Here is an 18,357-nt window from a genome sequence, read left to right on the forward strand (position 1 = left end):
GGACTAGCTGTTGTTTCAATTGAGCACAACGTGGGCAAAACATTGGACAATGCTTCTCTTATTAAAGAGTTCGGCGCAATAAAAGCTAGAAAGGTGCATTTTGTGTAAGTGCTGCAGACGGGTGGTGTAGGATTCGGAGGGCACTGGGTGTGGTGGTACAACATTATATCAGAGTGATGTGAAGATGTCACTGCATGAAATACACCTTTCTCGCTACCATCGCTGTTTGTTGTTGTATCATGTTGATTCCTTTTTGTGTTATTGTGATTTATGGTTATTTAATTTGTCGATACCAGGCTGTAGGGGGGCCTTTATATTACTTCTTGCCCAGGGCCAACAAAACCTTAAGGCCACCACTGGGCATTAGGCACATGTCCTCACATTTAAAAATATTTGTTAAATTTTATTAAACATGATTTCGGGTAGGCTACTCAGACTATTGATAACAGTAGGCCTATATGTACAATGCATTTCAAGCTCATTCTACATTCTCAAATTCTTGTACGTTTCGTATGAACAACAAAAACAACATGCTTAAATGACCACGTAATATTAGGAGATATTCTATTATTGAAAAATTAGTATCAGAATGAAACAAAATAAAAATAAAAATAAAATTCTTGCTGATAAAAGAAGTATTTTGAATTATTTTAGCTTGAAACAACTGTACAATTAAGACTCTAAAGCCTAATGTTGCCAATCAAAGTGAAGCAGACTCTTCGTTTCGGGATTTAAGTGCTTTAAATTACAGTTAGTTTTCATTATTCCTTTTTGTTGCGTTGCAGAAAAAGTACACAGTAAGCAGTACCCTAATCCAGGTTAATCAGTAACTTAAAATGGTCAGATCGTTTGTTGGTTGAAACTACCGCACTGTAGTGAAAGGACTTCTTTTTACTACGGTTTATGCCTACTTATAGCCTTAGACTTTTGTTTGAGAATTCGATAACATTGTATTATTTAAGCATTATTATTATTATTATAAAATCGCAAAAGCGCTAAAACAAATTGGAAAAAGAATAATGTTTCATGTAGACTAGTAGAAATTCTTATTTCGGAGACGAATATATTCAGTTGCAGGAGGAGCATGATTGTACGACGAATAAACTTGCGAAAAGCCTTTGTTTTGTTGCTTGTGCTCATGTTGCTTTCAATTAGTTTTTGGTATTCAAGTTCATCTGCAAATAATACAATGTTAATTGATCAAAACTATACAACAAGTAAAGAAAAGTTGTTCTTTGTGCATCAGCCAAAGAAAAGGAAAGGTAAGGATAATAAGTATTTGTTTTCAACTCTCTTCAAAGTGTCTTATAAAAATCTTGGTATGCTTTGGCGTAAAAAGTGATTTTTGCTAATGTTTTAGTCCGAATTACGTATAAAATAACAAGGGGTTTCTGGCTTTGTCTTTTTGGAAAAAAGGTTAGTAGAGCCCAATTGCAGTCTGGATGATACTTTTATTGTTACCGCTAAACCGATTTCTGTGTTTGATAAATGTAAATTTTGCTAATTTGAAAGACCCTGAATAAGATATGGTAAGTCATAGTTAAAATCTCTAGGCCTACTACTACCAATCAAATTTTTTAAAGATAGGCTTATCGATGAAAAGCACTCATGAGGGCATACGTGTTTTGCATCCACAATGGTTTTAAAAGTTGTTCATGTGACCCTCAAAAAATAAAAGCTTTGGAAAATAAGTAATTTTAAAATACCATAAACAGACGACTGACAATTAACTTAACAAAATTGAATAGCATTCTTCAAACTAAGTACAATACACACAAAATACATTAAATTTAAACGTTTTCGGCAAGAACTCTTTGCCCTCATTAGAAAACGCCTAATATAGTAGGCTACATCTAAAAAAAACAGTAGCCAAAGCATACAATTCAAATGCTAAAATTCCAAGCTTTATAAAAGCAAACAAATACTCGAAGGCTTAGTTAAAGACATGTGCTTTATAAGAAAATAATCTTTAAGCAAAAGAAAAATGCAATTCCAGTTTTATTTTCATCAAACATTACAGCCAAAGCCTGCTGGTAGGATGAGAAGCATTTTGAACTATTTGAAGCATAAACACCTTAAAAGAAGGACTAGTATCTGCCATGCTCGGTATTTGGAACTTGGGTCTCCAAACTTAGGTCCATCCAAAATGTATATAAATTGTTTATAAAACATTGTTATAGAGTTTTTTGGGACAAGAATTTCATTTTTCACACTTGTTTTGTTTTAAAATGTCAATGAAAGGCTTTTTGAAGCTTATTAGTCGCAAAATTATAACAATTTTGGCAAAAATAGGTGTTTTTTACTTAAGTCAATGGAACAAGAATTTAAGTTAACATTCAGTATAGGTAATTAGTTAAAATGGCAAAAGTTATTACACAGCAAGATTTAAAACAGCCAATTGGTGCGAGGTATATCAATGGCAGCCTAAGCTATATAGAGCATATGAGAATAGCCTATATTCAATAAAGTTATTCGTCAGCTGTGAGAAAATTTAATGCCATATTTTCTTTAAAAAACAGTGTAACAGCATAGGCTAATACTGGGCTACTGGGCATAATACTGGGAAGCAGCTGACTCGATGACTAATATAGTCTTTCGCTGCTTCCTGTCTGTTGCTGAATATATTTGAACAGGTTTATATTGTACCGTATACTATTTTTAGCAACAGACAAAATAAAAGGTTTCTCTCTCTACTTCGGTAAAAAAATTCTCTCTCCTTCTCAAACAACCAAGGCGCTTTTGTCCAGAACAAATGCTTTCAAGAGAATATTAGACATCGTCATGCAAGCTGCTTTAGTTCTAGCCATTGGGCTATTGATATGTGCTAAGACTTGGCTTGCGTGTGTTTGACAGCAGTAAAAGTTCCACTTTTGAAACATGTGATGTGCTGAATAAACAAAATGAACTGTTGAAAGTTTGGGTGTCGTCAGTCGACCCCGCTTTAAATTCTGGAGAAATGTTGAAGCAATTGAATCATCGTAAAAATTTCCATTTTCTACCCTCGATACACAAGATCGAATTTTATATTCTAAATATCCAACCAGAAAAACAATTTTGTGTTTGCTAGAGCCATCGGAACTTGGAAGCTATGAGCTGTTCAATGTCAGCAATATCAAATAAAATCTATATGAATGTTAGAATCGCATGCAACATCACCAGACTATTGCGCGGTAAAATCATATTAATTTTAATAGAGCATAAAGGTTCTTGCTTTCAGCAGCTGCCTTAATGTCTACAGCAGTGGCTCTCAACCATGGCGATCTATACCACTGGCCGTCCCAGCGTGGCAACAGCCAAATAATGTGGGGGCCTATTAAGTTTTGGCAACTAACAGATATTAGGCGTAAAAAAGGCGTCTTTGCATGATTTATTACTAACAAACAAATACTTCTGGATTAGAAAACGAATTTTTTAACATACTGAGTGTTTTGAAAGTTGGGTCACTCTTGATTTCATGTAGGCTACCTTGATTCTGTTGATATCTTGAATCTCATTGCATTCTTAACATGTAGCTATTGTCCTGCTTTCTTGCCACTTATTTAATAATATTACTACATCTTAATTACCTTTTGGCATTGTATTTATACAATTTTTAGGCTCAAAAACATTACTTGACCAATAAAAATTGCTGATTATATGTTGTAACACTTATCTCAGTTGGTAAATTGAATTTTCGTATAGGCCCCCACATTATTTGGCTGTTGCCACGTTAAGATGGCCAGTAGTATAGATCGCCATGCTCTCAACCTTTTTCGGCTTACGGCACCCTACAAACAACCAAATAATTTGGCGGCACCCACAAGCAAACTAAAAAGTTTCTGCATTAAATAAAAATAATTTTAAAAGAGTTTTCGCAAAAACAAAACTAACTACAGCTCCGTATCATATCATGTACAATTTAATACAGTTCGTTTCAACAAAGTCAGTGCGAAATTTGTGCTGAGTTTTAGCACAAATCCTTTCAATGTCTGGGCGATATTTGATAACGCTATTGCAATAACTTGCGGCACCTTTGCGAAACATAAATGGTACCCTTGGGTGCCGCGGCACCCCGGTTGAAAATCACTGGTCTACTACAGTATCAATATAGAAATTACCGCCACTATGCCTACGTTGTCTGGCTTGGCCAAAGAACTTTTGAAGCACTTCATCAGCAAACAGATCAGGTAGAGCATAACTAAAAGTATACTTCGTCAGCAATAGCTGTGCAGCCTGAATGTTAGTTTTTGTTGACACAACGAATGCATCTTCAGCTGTTTTTGTGAGTTTTTTCATTTGACCATGACCACCTGTCCAGCCGCAAGAGGACACTACGTCACAAAGCTTCTTGAAACTAGTGCAGTCCTTTATCGTCATCGTCGTATGAGTATCTGAGGCCGAAGGTCTATCCTTTCCTTTTACCAACCCAGCCCAGATTACACTGGAAGGCTATTAGACTCTAGCAGCTAGAAGGTAGCGTGCTTTTGGTTTCATCATCCAAGGCACGCAGACCTTCCATTTGATTAGGCGGGCTGAAGATATTGCAAATCGTTGATGATGTGGTCTGCGGTCTGTTCCTCAGCACCACACTCACAAGAAGAGAACAAACATTCCCCAGTTTTAAGAGAAAAAACATTCCCCAGTTTTAAGTCTAAGTAGTTTTAAGTAGTTTCATAATAGTTTTAAGATTTTGTGACCCAAGTTTGAAAACCCGAGATTGCGAAACACGAGTCCTTCTGTTTCAGGTGTCTATGATTTGAAGTATAAAAATATTAAACAAAGCATTGATTGAAAGAACTGTGTAGCCTACTTAAGCGTGTGCAATGTGCATACATGGCGCTGGATCAATGATTAGATTACACTGGTCCACAAAATGAGAAAAAAATTTTTGGCAGGACATCCAAGAGTGTTTTCTGGCGTTTTCAAGGTCGCTGATTACAAATATGACATTGGTTTTGCCAGATTGACTCTAGTTTAGAAGATACCTATACCCCTAGATTAGCCCAAATTAGTGTATTTACCCCATAAACATCTCACCAAGAAGGACGTAAATCTTATCAATTTTATTTGGTATAACATAATAATTAGTAACGAATAGTAAATTGATTGAATAATTAGTAAATTGATGTAATAGAAGAGGAGATTCCTTCGTCAGATCAACATGCAGTAGCCTACCTAGTGATGATAACTGCAGCGATTATGAAGAACCCTCATTTGGTTCTCAGTTATTCAATCAATCTGAACTTAATGACTTAGTCCCAGATCTTTGCTTGTCAAAAGAGCTGTCTGAAGTTCTTGCATCGCGACTCCAAGAAAAAAAACATGCTGGATTCTGGTAGTAAAGTAACATTTTACAGGACACGGGAAGGCAGCTTGCTTAAGTTCTTTTCCAAAGAAGATGATCTTCTTTACTGCAATGATGTTGTTGGACTTCTTGGCCTTATGGGGGTATCACCTAGGGATTGTAGATCATAGGGATGCGAAACTTCATCCGCTTTTGGCTTATCCGCAACACTAGAAGGGTTACGTTTTTTTGTAATTTACAAAATAATTTACTGTTTATGGGTTATATAAGAAGAGTGAAGTTGGTTTTAAAGTAATTTAAGGTTTTTAGTTGAAAGCAAGCCAGCAGTGAAGCGTAAAAAATGTTAAATTGACAATTGACCCTTCTAATGTTGAAGGAACAACGGAGTTGCGCGTCCCGTAATGTACCGTCCCTAGTATCACCGTATCGCTGTGAGGATTGGCGGCTCTTTATAGATAGCTCTGAAGCAAGCCTAAAAATTGTACTATTGCAAAACGAAAACAAGTTTGCTCCTGTACCAATTGGACATTCTACCAAGGTGAAAGAGAAGTATGATGCCATCAAACTTGTCCTTGAAAAGCTTCACTACAATATTCATAAGTGGCTCATCTGTGTTGACATAAAAATGGTCAATTTTCTAATTGGTCAACAAAGTGGATATACCAAGTATCCTTGCTTCCTGTGTTTGTGGGACAGCAGGCGAGAACCCAGCACTGGCGCAAGAAAAACTGGCCAGAACGCACCAGTCTTCAAGTTGGGACAGCCAATGTTATCAATGAACCTTTAGTTCCCAGGCATGGAATTGTATTTCCTCCTCTGCACATTAAATTAGGGTTAATGAAGCAGTTCGTCAAAGCATTAAACAAGGAGGGGAATTGCTTCAAGTACATTTGCAGTCAATTTCCAGGACTCTCTGATGAAAAGCTTAAAGCTGATGTCTTTGATGGACCTCAGATTCAAACGTTGATGAAAGATTCGGATTTCACCAGTCACATGAACAGCAATGAACTCACTGCATGGAACTCCTTCAAAGATGTAGTACAAAACTTCTTGGGGAATCACAAAGCACCTAATTACAGAGAATTAGTTCGGAAGATGTTACCTGCATTCGGAAAACTTGGAGTTAACATGAGCATTAAAGTTCACTTCCTATTCAGCCACCTTGACAAATTTCCTGACAAGCTTGGTGATTACAGTGAGGAGCAAGGGGGAAAGGTTCCACCAAGACATTAAGACAATGGAAGAAAGATATCAGGGCAGATGGAATTTTCACATGATGGCAGACTATTTCTGGAACCTGTTGAGAAACTGCCCAAAAGTTTCTCACAAGCGAAAATCTTACAGGAGACATTTTTTCGGGGCAAAATTAGTTAATAGTTTTAATCTTATTGTATTTCATACCATTGTCTTCAATTTACAATCAAAAAGATAATGTGGAACCTTTTATCTAAATTTTATGATACAAGGTTGATTCACTGATTTAATGCAACATTTTTTAGTGTTTTATGTAGGCCTACTTACACTACTGTATATGATTGTGTATTTTGTGTATATGGCATCGGTAACATCAAGTTTTGAAGTATGACAAATCTAATATCCCTAAAAATTTCGTGATGTTGCTGTATTTAAACTTAAAACTGTCTTTATTGTTCACAATTGACCATTAAATTGCATTTCTGAAACATCTAATATGGTTAATCTGTTATTTTTTGATCTAGCGCATAAGGCTCAAATATGGGATTTTGGTCAAAATTACCTTATGCGATATCTCCGAAACTAGAGCCAATTCGGGAAAACTAAGGCCATATTCGGAATCATCGCCCTTCAAAACCCCCAAAAACCCTCTAACTTTGTCTGCCAAAAAATTTGTGTTGACCAGTGTCATGATTCATAAGGATGATATAGTTAAAAACAAAGTGTGGAGAAAAAAACGACAAACCAAGTATATATGTACACTCCAACAACTCAGTTAGTTAGCGCGTGGCTTCGTGAATAAAGAAGCTTCAAGATCAAGCGGCGCTGGTTCAACTCTCGGGGTGTGCGCTTGAGCAATGTAATTTAAGGACTGCTCTCCATTTAGCGGCACCAAATGGATGGAATAATTTCCTAGCAACAACACTTCAACAATTCAATTCAGTTCAATTTTATTTTTTGCTGCTGGCGCAAACATGTACAATCGTATACTTCACTCTGTCAATCTCGGTAACCGACCCTGCGTCAAAAGCCTCTACAAGTATGCGAAACTACCAGGAATAATCTATCAAAGCTTAATCAGTCCGACGATAAAGATTCAAAACCAAAAAATCAACTATATTTTAACTCCTCTTCTATACAATCTATTTGAATAAGTGTGATGCATTTGAACTGCTGTCTGGTCGAAGCGCTGCTTAATTGCTTACGTCATAATTGTATGTGAGTGTGTGCCTTTGGTAGTTCTGTCGCACTGCTGGTTTCATTTCGATTGTTCATCTGAAGTCGTAGAGTAGAGACCAGCTCAGTGGCCGAGTGGTTTCGCCTTCGGCTCTGGTGCTGGTAGATCTGAGATCGATTCCAGGTCGGGTCAAACCGAAGACTTTAAAAACGGTACCGATTGTGTTCTATCCTGCTTAGCGCAGTGAGAATGAGTCGGGTAATAATGTGATAACATCGTAAACCTGATACAAATTAAAAATGAGCCCTGTCGCTAAAAGACCTTAGCTGTTGTAGAGCGACAATAAATAAAACCATAACATTATTATTATCGTAGAGTAGAGAGCAGTGGCAGTTATTTTGCAGAGCAGTTTTGTTAAAGATTTTCATGTTCAGTTATAGCGTTTAATTCTGTAACAATTATGTTTATGATAGTTCAAATAATATTCTATTTGAATTTAGACATAGCAATGGTTCAATGAATTAAAACCTTCTTAAGGTCTATGAAAATTTATCAATACATTCATCACAATAAGCTTAGCTGAAATAATTTTGCTGCTAGGAGATCGAAATAGATTTTTAGCTGTTGAAGATTGAACTTGTAGGGTTACCTGACTCGTGGTACATGTTACAAACTAACTCGTGTGAAAATAAACTCGTGGGTTGGACACCTGTCAGAAAATATTCTATTTTCTTGACTGCTACCGCATGTTTCAATTTTTGTTTTTAGTTGTTATCATCGACACGCACTATCGGTCAGGATCTAGCTTTCTTGGTCAGTATTTTAATCAAAGAAACGACACCTTCTATCTGTTTGAACCTTTGCTTCCATTTGGGCATCACTGCCATAACCAAGATGAAAAATATCAAGTGGAATACTTACACCGTCTCGTGCATTGCAAACTGGTAAACCAAGCTGATTGGTATAACAACACAAGCGCTTTACCACAAGGCGGATTAAAGAGCATGACTAAAAGACACTGTTTGCTGCAGAATGTTTGCTTCAGGTATTGCTTTTTAAAGGATAAAAAGTATCAATTGATTTTGACTTCATTCTTGTATTTTTGAAAGGATGAATTCTGACTTCTTATAACATCTAAGTAGCTCAACCCTTATAATTTTTTACAATAACCTATTCTGTACCTACAGTGATGGGTTGTATCGCCTTGGTTCTATTGCCTTGATTGTAAATGCTAATATTTACACAATCTACCCTCTTCACAAAATTTCCTGCAAGGGAATCGATTTTATTATAAAAATACTATGTTCGGCCAACACACTTAAATTTATTGTTATAGTTAAAATGTGAGCTATTGCACAATATAAAATGCGTGAAAGCAGTGAATGAAGAAAACCAGTAAGTTATTGCTATTGTGTTGAAGTTTATAGAAGAAATAATACTACCCTCTCGCTTTCTTGGGAAATGTCTTACAACGGTTGATATCATAGACTTGACTTGTCCAACACAAAATGATAATGAAACGGCGAAGATGTTCGATATTAGAAGCCAGAATTGTTGACAAAGATTAACTGTGTATCCTATACTTTTTCATCCGATAAGATTTCATTAATTCAAAAACTTTTTATGCTGGAGGGGCTAGCATTTGCAAAGAAACTTCACAGAGCCATTTTGTTTCAGCTACCTTGTTGTGTTGAAATATTTTACCTTCAACGAAGGGTCTTATTTTATTTTTCAAGACATTTAGGCTACTGCGTCATTTTTCCCCCTGTTTTTAGTTTTTGTAGTTCAAGAGTGATGTGATCTCAAGATTTAGTTTTGTTTTTTCATAGCCACCAGGCGCAAATTATCCTCTGACAAAGGCCCTGCAAGGTCTATTTTTTATCTAAACTCCATAGCCCTTTGCATTGTTATGTAGTCAAAGATGGAGTTCCAACGAATTGTGGAGTCAGTCTGATGTTTTTGATCCGAATTCACAACCACGGTTTGTAAAACATTTTAGGCATTGACACTAAAATACAGAGGCCCACTGATGCTGCTGCAAACTGAAACAAAATACTATCAATGCAAGCTGAGTTTGATGGTAGGCTAGTTTTATACAATGTAACTTACTGGTTATTATTAGCAAGTGGACGTTTTTTAATTTGTTTTCATTTCGTTTCGAAAAGCATTTTGAATGCCCTCCCCCTCCTTGAGAAAATCATGCGTAGGCTACGCCACTGGCTCTATGTCATTTTTCAGTGTTGACCTGCTATGCATGACCATAGTCTATATCTGTTGTTTCAGAAAAAGAATGAAAACCTTGTGTTCAGAGGAATTCTGCAAGAAAGGAAATACGTCATCTTGTGAAGGATGCGAACCAGTCAACACAACTTTAGCTTCAATGAAGTGTAAATCAGCTGATGTTGTTGTCATCAAGGTTATAAGAATATGCAAGGTTGAAAATCTGAAGCCACTGCTTGACGATCCGTCTTTAGACGTTAAGGTATGGAACAATTTTATATTATATTCAAACGTTTATGCAAAAGCATTGTATCAAATCACACTTTATTTATTTTTAATAAAGAGTTACGACAGGGGTGGGAATCGAACCCACATCATTCAAGTGTATTCCCTAGCCCTAACCCTCTAGTCTAGAACATTTAAAGAGATTTCAAATTGTAAAAATGGTTAATTACAGAAGTCGGCAACCACCAGGCCGCGGCCCGGTACCGGTCCTTCAGGAATTTGTTACCGCGAGAACCAAGACCAAATTGCTCCAACAATTTCAAAGTTTTATCAACCAGCTAATTTAAATTCATCAATTTAAATTTTAATAATTAGTAAACGTTTGCTGCCAAAGTTACTCAAACCAAAAACAAGCAAGAATTTAATGAAGTAAAACAGCAAAGCAACAACAAACAAGACAAATTACAAAGTAGGCTGGACATAACGAACACACTGCGGGGATCATTGGCTACCATTATTCTAACGTTAGAGCAACTTATTGCAGCAAAACAAGACCAGGGCTTTCATAGAAGCAGCGCTACTGTGACTGAATGAGTAGTAGCTGTGATATTCCTCTACTGTACGATAACGTGTCTAGTGTTTTTATTAGTTAATGGCGAAGGATAACGGTGAAACTGTGCATACTGTGCATGATATTGTGGTTGTAGACTTTTTGAAGTACCACTATAAGATACCATTTGTCTTGAAACGCTGGCTTTTGAAATATGTAGTTGGATGATAACAACGTAAGCTATGTCAATTTCCACGCCATGTTGAGTTAAACGCTGCACTGCTGTAGGTTGCTCCCTTTGCATAAATATTAGGGAAATCAAGAGCGTGACGGAAAGCGCATCTTACGCCATCGTGGTTGTGAGAGTAGAGTGCGTAGGTAGGCACTGATAGGACAGTTTTCCGTGCGAACCAACTACCACCATTGCGCCTCGGCGCATTGGTTAAGAAAGGTAGGACAATTTTCCTTATAAACTCAATTGATTACAGTCAAAGATCCTTCTTGCACTCAGTTCAGTTGCAGAAGAAAAAAGAACATTAACAGAGGGTGGGAATCGAACCCACGCAATCGAAATGACTATTTCCTTGCCCTAACCTTAACCCATTAGGCCACACTGCTTGCGGCGATACATTCACTTAATTTTCTTTGTATCAAAAATCTTTCGAATAGATCGGTCAGAATATCACGTGCTGAATCGCATGACTGAAATCAGCTGATTCTCAAGGAAAACTGTCCTATGTCAAACTGCCTACCGAGTGCGTAAGGCAAAAGTGTTGCCAGATCTTCTTGATATTTTCGGACAAAATGTTTTTTTAATCACGTTGCTTACATGTGAACCAACTGCTTTCCAGTCAAACCTAGTCCAAAATCGCAAATCTGTAAAAGGTGATCTAAAGTGATTTCTTATAAACTCATCAACTGCGTGTATGCCTTAGAGCAGAGGTCACTAACTGGCGGCCCGCCACGCTGTATTGCTGCGGCCCGCGGAAGGTATCAGCGTACAAGTATAACCAAAATTACTTTTCTTGAGGAGTTAAAGAGCACGAAGGCAAAAAATACTTTCCGGGAAGCATATTTTCGCTTTGCATACGATTCCACCGACCGACCAATCAGATTATAGTTCTAGGTGGGGGTTGCTTAAAGTTATTCCAATGCGATGTCCAGCCACATTGACCCAGTGGTTGATTAAAACGTCTGTTTTCGATTTTCTGTGAGCATAGGGTTGCTTATTTTAAGTTTGCAAATATCATGTAAACACTAGTGTGCGTTTCACCGTTATTGTGTTTCACGAGCAGTATTCTCTTTAGGCAAGTTTTTGTAGGCAAAATAGGTCGGTGTGAGGATAAAAAACCAACTCATTGCTTTGTTTGAGGGAAGACTGTTCATGAATTACGATAGAATTACGATTTTTCGCTGATTTCCACAAACGTTTGTTTCATGGTGCCTGGTGTCTTTTTTCCTGTTGTTGGAGCCTATTTTTCGCTGATATGTTTGCAGGTCACTACCCAAGTAGCAAAGATTGGCGTCTAGCCAGCTCCACGCTAGCGAAGTTATTGGCGACGCGCCAGCGATAATCGCCAGCCAGCCGCCACCGATCTGCTCATCGCATAGCCGGCGTAACGCTGGCGAAATTCGACAACAAAGTCGGCTGTGCGCAAGCGCCTCGATCGCGAAAGTCGCTCAAGTTAGTTAACGGCGCGCTGTCTGTACGCCAACGAATTTCGCTAAACTTACTGGCACGTTTTTGCGGCTGCGCGCGCTGTCGCTGGACTGACGAATGTCGCCCTGCTGAAGCCCTTTTTTTTTTCGGCCACCAGCAGCAGCTGTTGTTTGCGAAATTACCAAAACAAAACACTAAAACTTTTTGAAGCACTTCGTGTATTAATTGTCTTTTTGTGGTTAAAGCGAGACGCAATTCAAGAATGTAAAACAACGAAAACAATGAAGATTTTTAATACACTGTCTTACCACAGCTCCATTTTCGTTACACAATGCTAAAAAATGTTTCAGTAATAATGAATGGCGGTTTTTCTGATCATTTGTAATACAAATAACAGAACAATTTACAAGTCCAAGCCATGTGAGAGCAAAGCTAAAGACTATAAACATGAGATTATTTGTAAAAGCCCAGCAGCTGTTAAGTGAATTTTGACAGTTTTCGCGAAACAATAATTTTTAAGCAAAAAATTCTATTAAAAAAAACTTTCTTGGTTTTCCAAACTATAATGAGTTTGATTAAAATGTTTGCTTGCAAGATTTACCTTAGGCGTAGGGTAGGGGTGAGTAAAATTTACTCCCGATTAGAAACCAATTGTGTACTACATACGACAGTATCATAATTATATAAGCATAATTATATGATAGGTATTGCAATACGTCAAAATCACAGCACTGGAAGAAAATACACAGCAACATCAAGAACACTACTATTGCTTCCACTGTACTCTATGATGTAATAAAGATTAATACGTAGTCAGCAGGGAAATTCAAATTAATGAGTTTTTTGTGCTATCTGGCTTTGAGGGTTGCCAGCACGGCAACCACAATTATAGGGAAGGGCCACCTGAACGACGACCATAACGCATTTTCGTTTGCACATCTGTTGTGGCTGTCATGCTGGCAACCTTCAAAGCCAGATAGCACAAAATTCAAACATCCACGTAGGATACATGCAGTATACCAACAATCATGAGTGATTATTGCGTTCCGACATCCATTAGGTAAATATAAAAAAAATGGGAACAGGTCGTTTTGACGCCAAAGAGCTTTGGTTCGGGGTAATGTTAGGGATTAGAAATGGCGGCAAAACACCCCTCCGAAAACACGTTTGAATAACAACATTAAAAATATTAATTAAATGATTAATAACATTAAACTCGACTTCACCACAAGAATTAATATTAGTGCATAGACGGCACAACAGTGTTTGGCAATAGCTTGTCGGGATAAGATTTTCCCAAATACAACTACTGTACGAAGGAAGCAAACCGAATTAAGAGGCACGCAAAAATAATAATTCGCAGCAAGATGTTAAAAGAGAACACTAAAAGGTCAACAGACAATCAAAAAACAGATAGCGTTCATGTATCGTCCGAATTTTTATCTGCGCCGGAAGTTTTTTTTGCCCGGTTCTTTTTTTTTCATTTCTGTCACCAGCCGCCTTCAAATACCGCTTCACTGCAGATTTGAAAACTTTGTCCGTCGCCTTGGCTTGCCTTCGAATCACATCTGTAATAATACAAAATGAGCTCTCTGTGAAAACAATTTCGCTCACAACAACTTAATTACACTACTAACTCATTATTAGGGATCGAACCGATGGCAAGTGTCCTTAACCTGCATGAGGACATAAGCGGGTTCATTACAATTAAATGTACTGTATAAACCCCCCTATGACGTAGCAAGACGGGTAGTAATAAAACAAAATTTGTAATTAGGGAACGATCAAATATTACGTAACGCCTGCGACGGGGGGGGGGTATGTAAAGCGTTACGTTAGCGTCACATCGGTGGGGGAGAGGGTTTAATATAATTCATCAGTGATAATACTCAGCATTATTGAAATATCTTTTGTGATAAGGTGCTGCTGAAACCAGTGTTTTATCCTGCAACAACAATCACGCATGTGATATTGGGAAGGCATGGCTAAATAGTAGAAACTGATATATTACAGGACGTTGTCACATTTTAACGTTTATATTACAGAAAAATATTCCATTCCTTGATAAATCTTCCAATTTGTCAATCCTCAGTTGATTTGATTTATATTTAACTTCCATTCATAAAAACAAAGAAGCCTGGCATTTTCTACCATCGTAGCCTACTGTAGTATGCATGGTGTTAGCAATAGCATTGCAGCACTGATTACTGACAGTAGCTCGTAAAACTACTTAAATATACAATTATATAAATACAAACTTACCAAATAACACTTTTTTATTTTCAGATCAAGAAAAGCAGTTTTTTCGTTTTTTCCACTCCATAAAATGAGTGGCCAGATAGTCATTAATTAAAAGTCGCATAACTCTCCACACAGTTTCCGTACAATCATTTCCTCTAACCGTTGTTATTTTTCATTGCTGTTAAATGAACATCCACACGTTACTCAATAGTCAGTTTAAAACTGAACAAGGTAACAAGCGAAGTCTAGATCGTGAACTGAAACCAAACAAGCTAAAACAACTACATGTTCTATATATTGATTAATTGTTAGGTTATTCTTTAAAAATCATCATAAATTGGTTTAATAAACATGATTCTATTTTACAAACTAAATTATTTCTGCACACAAAATGTATGTGGAAGCATTTAGAGCAAAACAAACAAGTTTTAAAAATTGAAACTGAGCAGTTGAATAATTAAAAGCCCAGACAGCAAAATCTGTCATTTTTACATTGGTTCAATGTCCGCAGACGTCACATCAATGTAAAAATGACGGGTTTTGCTGTCTGGGAGGTTCTAATCTTTTTTGAGTATGATTTACTGTAGTTACCACCTGCAAAGCGAAAACAAACATGTAACTAATATGACAACAGTTACTTTATAGGTGCAATAACAAATATTTTGTCAACACGTCATGTTAGAATTTAACTGATCGGTTGTTGCATGACATAAGGCTGGTGTAGCCATGTCGGAATATGATTGCATGTACCTATTCCGACATGGCCTACCACACATGTAGCTTGTGGCATAAAAGTGTATAACAAATGAGTACAGTGACTTACAATAGCTGCCAAAACATCCGCATCTGCTTCTAACTTTTCTTCCAGATCAAAAAGAAAGCGTTTGTTAGCTTGCTTAAATCTTCATGTAATTAAGGTTAAAACACAATAAACTAGGACACAGTTCCCTCTTTCGACACTTTCTTACATGCTGTAGGCGTAACCGGGTACAGCAAAATAAGTGCAAAGTAAGCTTTATTGTACAGCAGTCTACCCAATAACTGAGCAAGCGCAAAAGAGTGAAAAGACAATTAATCAGACAAACAGGCTCTTCAAATCAAATCAACCGCGTGTTTGAAATGGCACGTGACTTCAATCAAGCGCAACTAAACGGTATGATGACGAAATTTTTCTAATCAAGCGCGAAGCTCGGCCTTTCGTAGGAAACCAACACCATCTGACGAAACTCGACTGCGCGTTGCCAGCGGAAAGCGAGCGAAAATCGAAAGCGCGTCTCTCGCTCGAAAGTCGACGGCGCAGAGCTAGCAGAAAACGCTCACATTGGCGACATCGAAAGTCGTTAGCTGTAGGACAGCGCCTCACGGGCGAATATCGTCATGACTTTAAAGAAAAAAAATCATGACGATATTCGCCAGTGAGGCGCTGTCCTACAGCTAACGATTTTCGATGTCGCCAATGTGAGCGCTCGCCGCCTTGATGACGCCAGCTGCACGCCGACTATTGCTACCTGGGTATTGTTGCCTGTATTGCAATGTGTCAAATATTTCCTTGTTTGCTGAAATTGTTAATTGCAAGATATCATTTGTGAAGCGAAGTGACAACACCACTCTTGCTTGGCGATGAATATTTTGATGAAACCACTCGCCTCGCTATAAGTGCGCAAAACAAGTGGCCTGGTTTATTAAACATTGTTAAAGAAGTCAAAAGTGTTGTTAAAGGAGCTTGGCCTGGTTGTTCGACTAATTGTAGCGTTGTTCGACTAATTGTGCTGCTGCGGTATTCTAAGACAAATATTAACAACATGTAACGCTGGATACTGGGTACGAAATCCGTTCTTTTCTAGCATAAGAGTCAACCTACCTAAAATTTTATTAGTGCGCCCGCCACAGCTCTCCTTAGTGCCAAAGTGGCCCGCATGCAAAAAAGGTTGGTGACCCCTGCCTTGGAGCGACAATAATACATGTAGGCTTATGGTTTTTATAAAGTTGAGCTGCTTAGTCCTTTGAAATTATAACTTGAAAGTGAGGTTAGTGTGTGGTACAAGTAGAACAATTGTACTTAGGGCAGTCGTAATGGATTTTTAAACCATAGGTCTCGGGAACCTTGGTCGAGATCACACACCAAGCCAGCAAGTGGGTCTATACGTCCCACCTCACGGGCAAAAGCCTCGACTGGCCGACTAAAACTTGTTGGACATCCTGCTGCCTTGCAGGAAATGTCTTTTTAGGTAATGGCTAGGCTCACCGCTTATAACTGTGGTTACCGTCAAGAAGGGCATCCGGCTGGAAAACTCACGGTCAAAATTTTGTATGATGCAGTAAAACAAAAAAAAGCGTATGGTCCCCAACAGTTCTTAAATGGACAAAGGGTGCAAAGAATCTCTATGTTCCGAAAATATGTTTTACAAAAAAAAAATTGTGGAGTGCAGATTGGTTGTTGGAATATAGCCTAGGAAGTTTGTGTCGGAGAAGAACCGAAATATGTGAAGAACTAAGAAAAAGGAGGGTGGATATGTGTTGCCTAAAAGTAAGATGAAAGGGACAATTATCGCGGTTTTTAGGTGTCCAATGTCCATGGGAGGAGATATCAGTTATGATGGTCAGGAAATAGTGCAGGGACTGGTTGTGAAGGTTTCTTGGAGAAAGAGAATTTATGTGAGAAAGTTGCAGAAGTTCGGGAGTAAAAGTGACAGAGTGATGACAATGGTACTTACCTACTTGCTTTTGAAGAGGATGTTGTAAGAGTAATCTGTTCTTATGCTCCTTATTGTGAAAGAAATTATTTGGAAAAGGAGAGGTTCTATGATGATTCGGCAGAGGAGTGAGATTTACGGGGTTCGAACGAGTTGGTGCTTGGGTTAGGGGACTTCAATGAACATATTAAAAAGACAAGCAGATGGATTTGAAGGTATCCATTATGGGTTTGGATTTGGGGAAAGAAACTTGCAAGGAAAAATGTTGCTTGATTCATAAATAACATCTTTTTTATTTCCTTTCCCAGGTAACACAATAAGTTTCAACATCACAAAGATTAGAAAAAACAAAAACAATTTCAGCCAGAAAATTTTAGTCACCCTGTTGGCCACTTTCTAGTAGTTTGACCGAACGTTTTTTAACTTACTTCTCATTTTTTAGTACTTCCCTATGGTAACAAAATGTTTTGATAGTATTATTGGGAGTCAGCAAAAAATGACACAAATCTGATTTTTAGAAAATTGCAGTCAAACAGTAACGTTAGCAGAATTTGCAAAATGTGCCAAATCAGGAAAACTTCAGGTAGCCATGCCTTAACTTTTTTCAGTAGGGAATGGTCAGCTTCTACAAAATTATCAAAGTAGGCTACTTACAAGATATAGGATTGAAATAGTTCACAACCGTTGAGGCGCTAAAAACGGACTTAACTAAAAGGCTGTTCATTTCCTTGCACCATTGTAGCTGCATCATGGATAAAATGCGTTTTATTTGCATCTACATAAACTGTAACTAAGCTTTCTATGCAAAGATTTGTTTTTAGTAGGTTAGGATTTATGCAGATTGCACGTTGATCATTCTTTTCGATTCGTTTCACATACCCAAGCAGCTAAACTTGGTAGTCAACAACGTCTATAAGCGTTGAATGAATATAAAACAGATTTTTCTGATTATAATGAATGTACAATAACAGTTCCACAATATGCCCAAATTTCTTGCAGAATCTATGAATGTACATTGTACATGCTACATTGGTACAGAAAGTTTTAAGTAATCAAATAGCCTACAAGCCGTCGGTAAAAAAGTCACCAAACAATAAAATCCTGATGAAAGTA

At 37.6% G+C, this 18,357-nt stretch overlaps 1 protein-coding gene and 1 pseudogene across 1 annotated transcript in view; both read left to right on the forward strand.

The window, feature by feature from the left end:
* The first annotated feature begins 1,083 nt into the window (after window positions 1-1,083).
* LOC145767341 (carbohydrate sulfotransferase 1-like) overlaps window positions 1,084-18,357 on the forward strand; it is a 41,884-nt gene continuing 24,610 nt past the window's right edge. Inside the window, exons 1-3 of the mRNA XM_082579143.1 lie at window positions 1,084-1,262; window positions 8,424-8,700; window positions 9,939-10,137. Coding sequence (XP_082435269.1) covers window positions 1,085-1,262; window positions 8,424-8,700; window positions 9,939-10,137 — 654 coding nt within the window. The 5' untranslated portion in view covers window position 1,084. The remainder of the gene's footprint in view (window positions 1,263-8,423; window positions 8,701-9,938; window positions 10,138-18,357) is intronic.
* Window positions 5,910-6,716, forward strand: LOC145765970 (uncharacterized; annotated as a pseudogene).

The sequence above is a fragment of the Aplidium turbinatum genome, chromosome 3, assembly GCF_918807975.1.
Source record: "Aplidium turbinatum chromosome 3, kaAplTurb1.1, whole genome shotgun sequence".
Taxonomy (NCBI): Eukaryota; Metazoa; Chordata; class Ascidiacea; order Aplousobranchia; family Polyclinidae; genus Aplidium; species Aplidium turbinatum.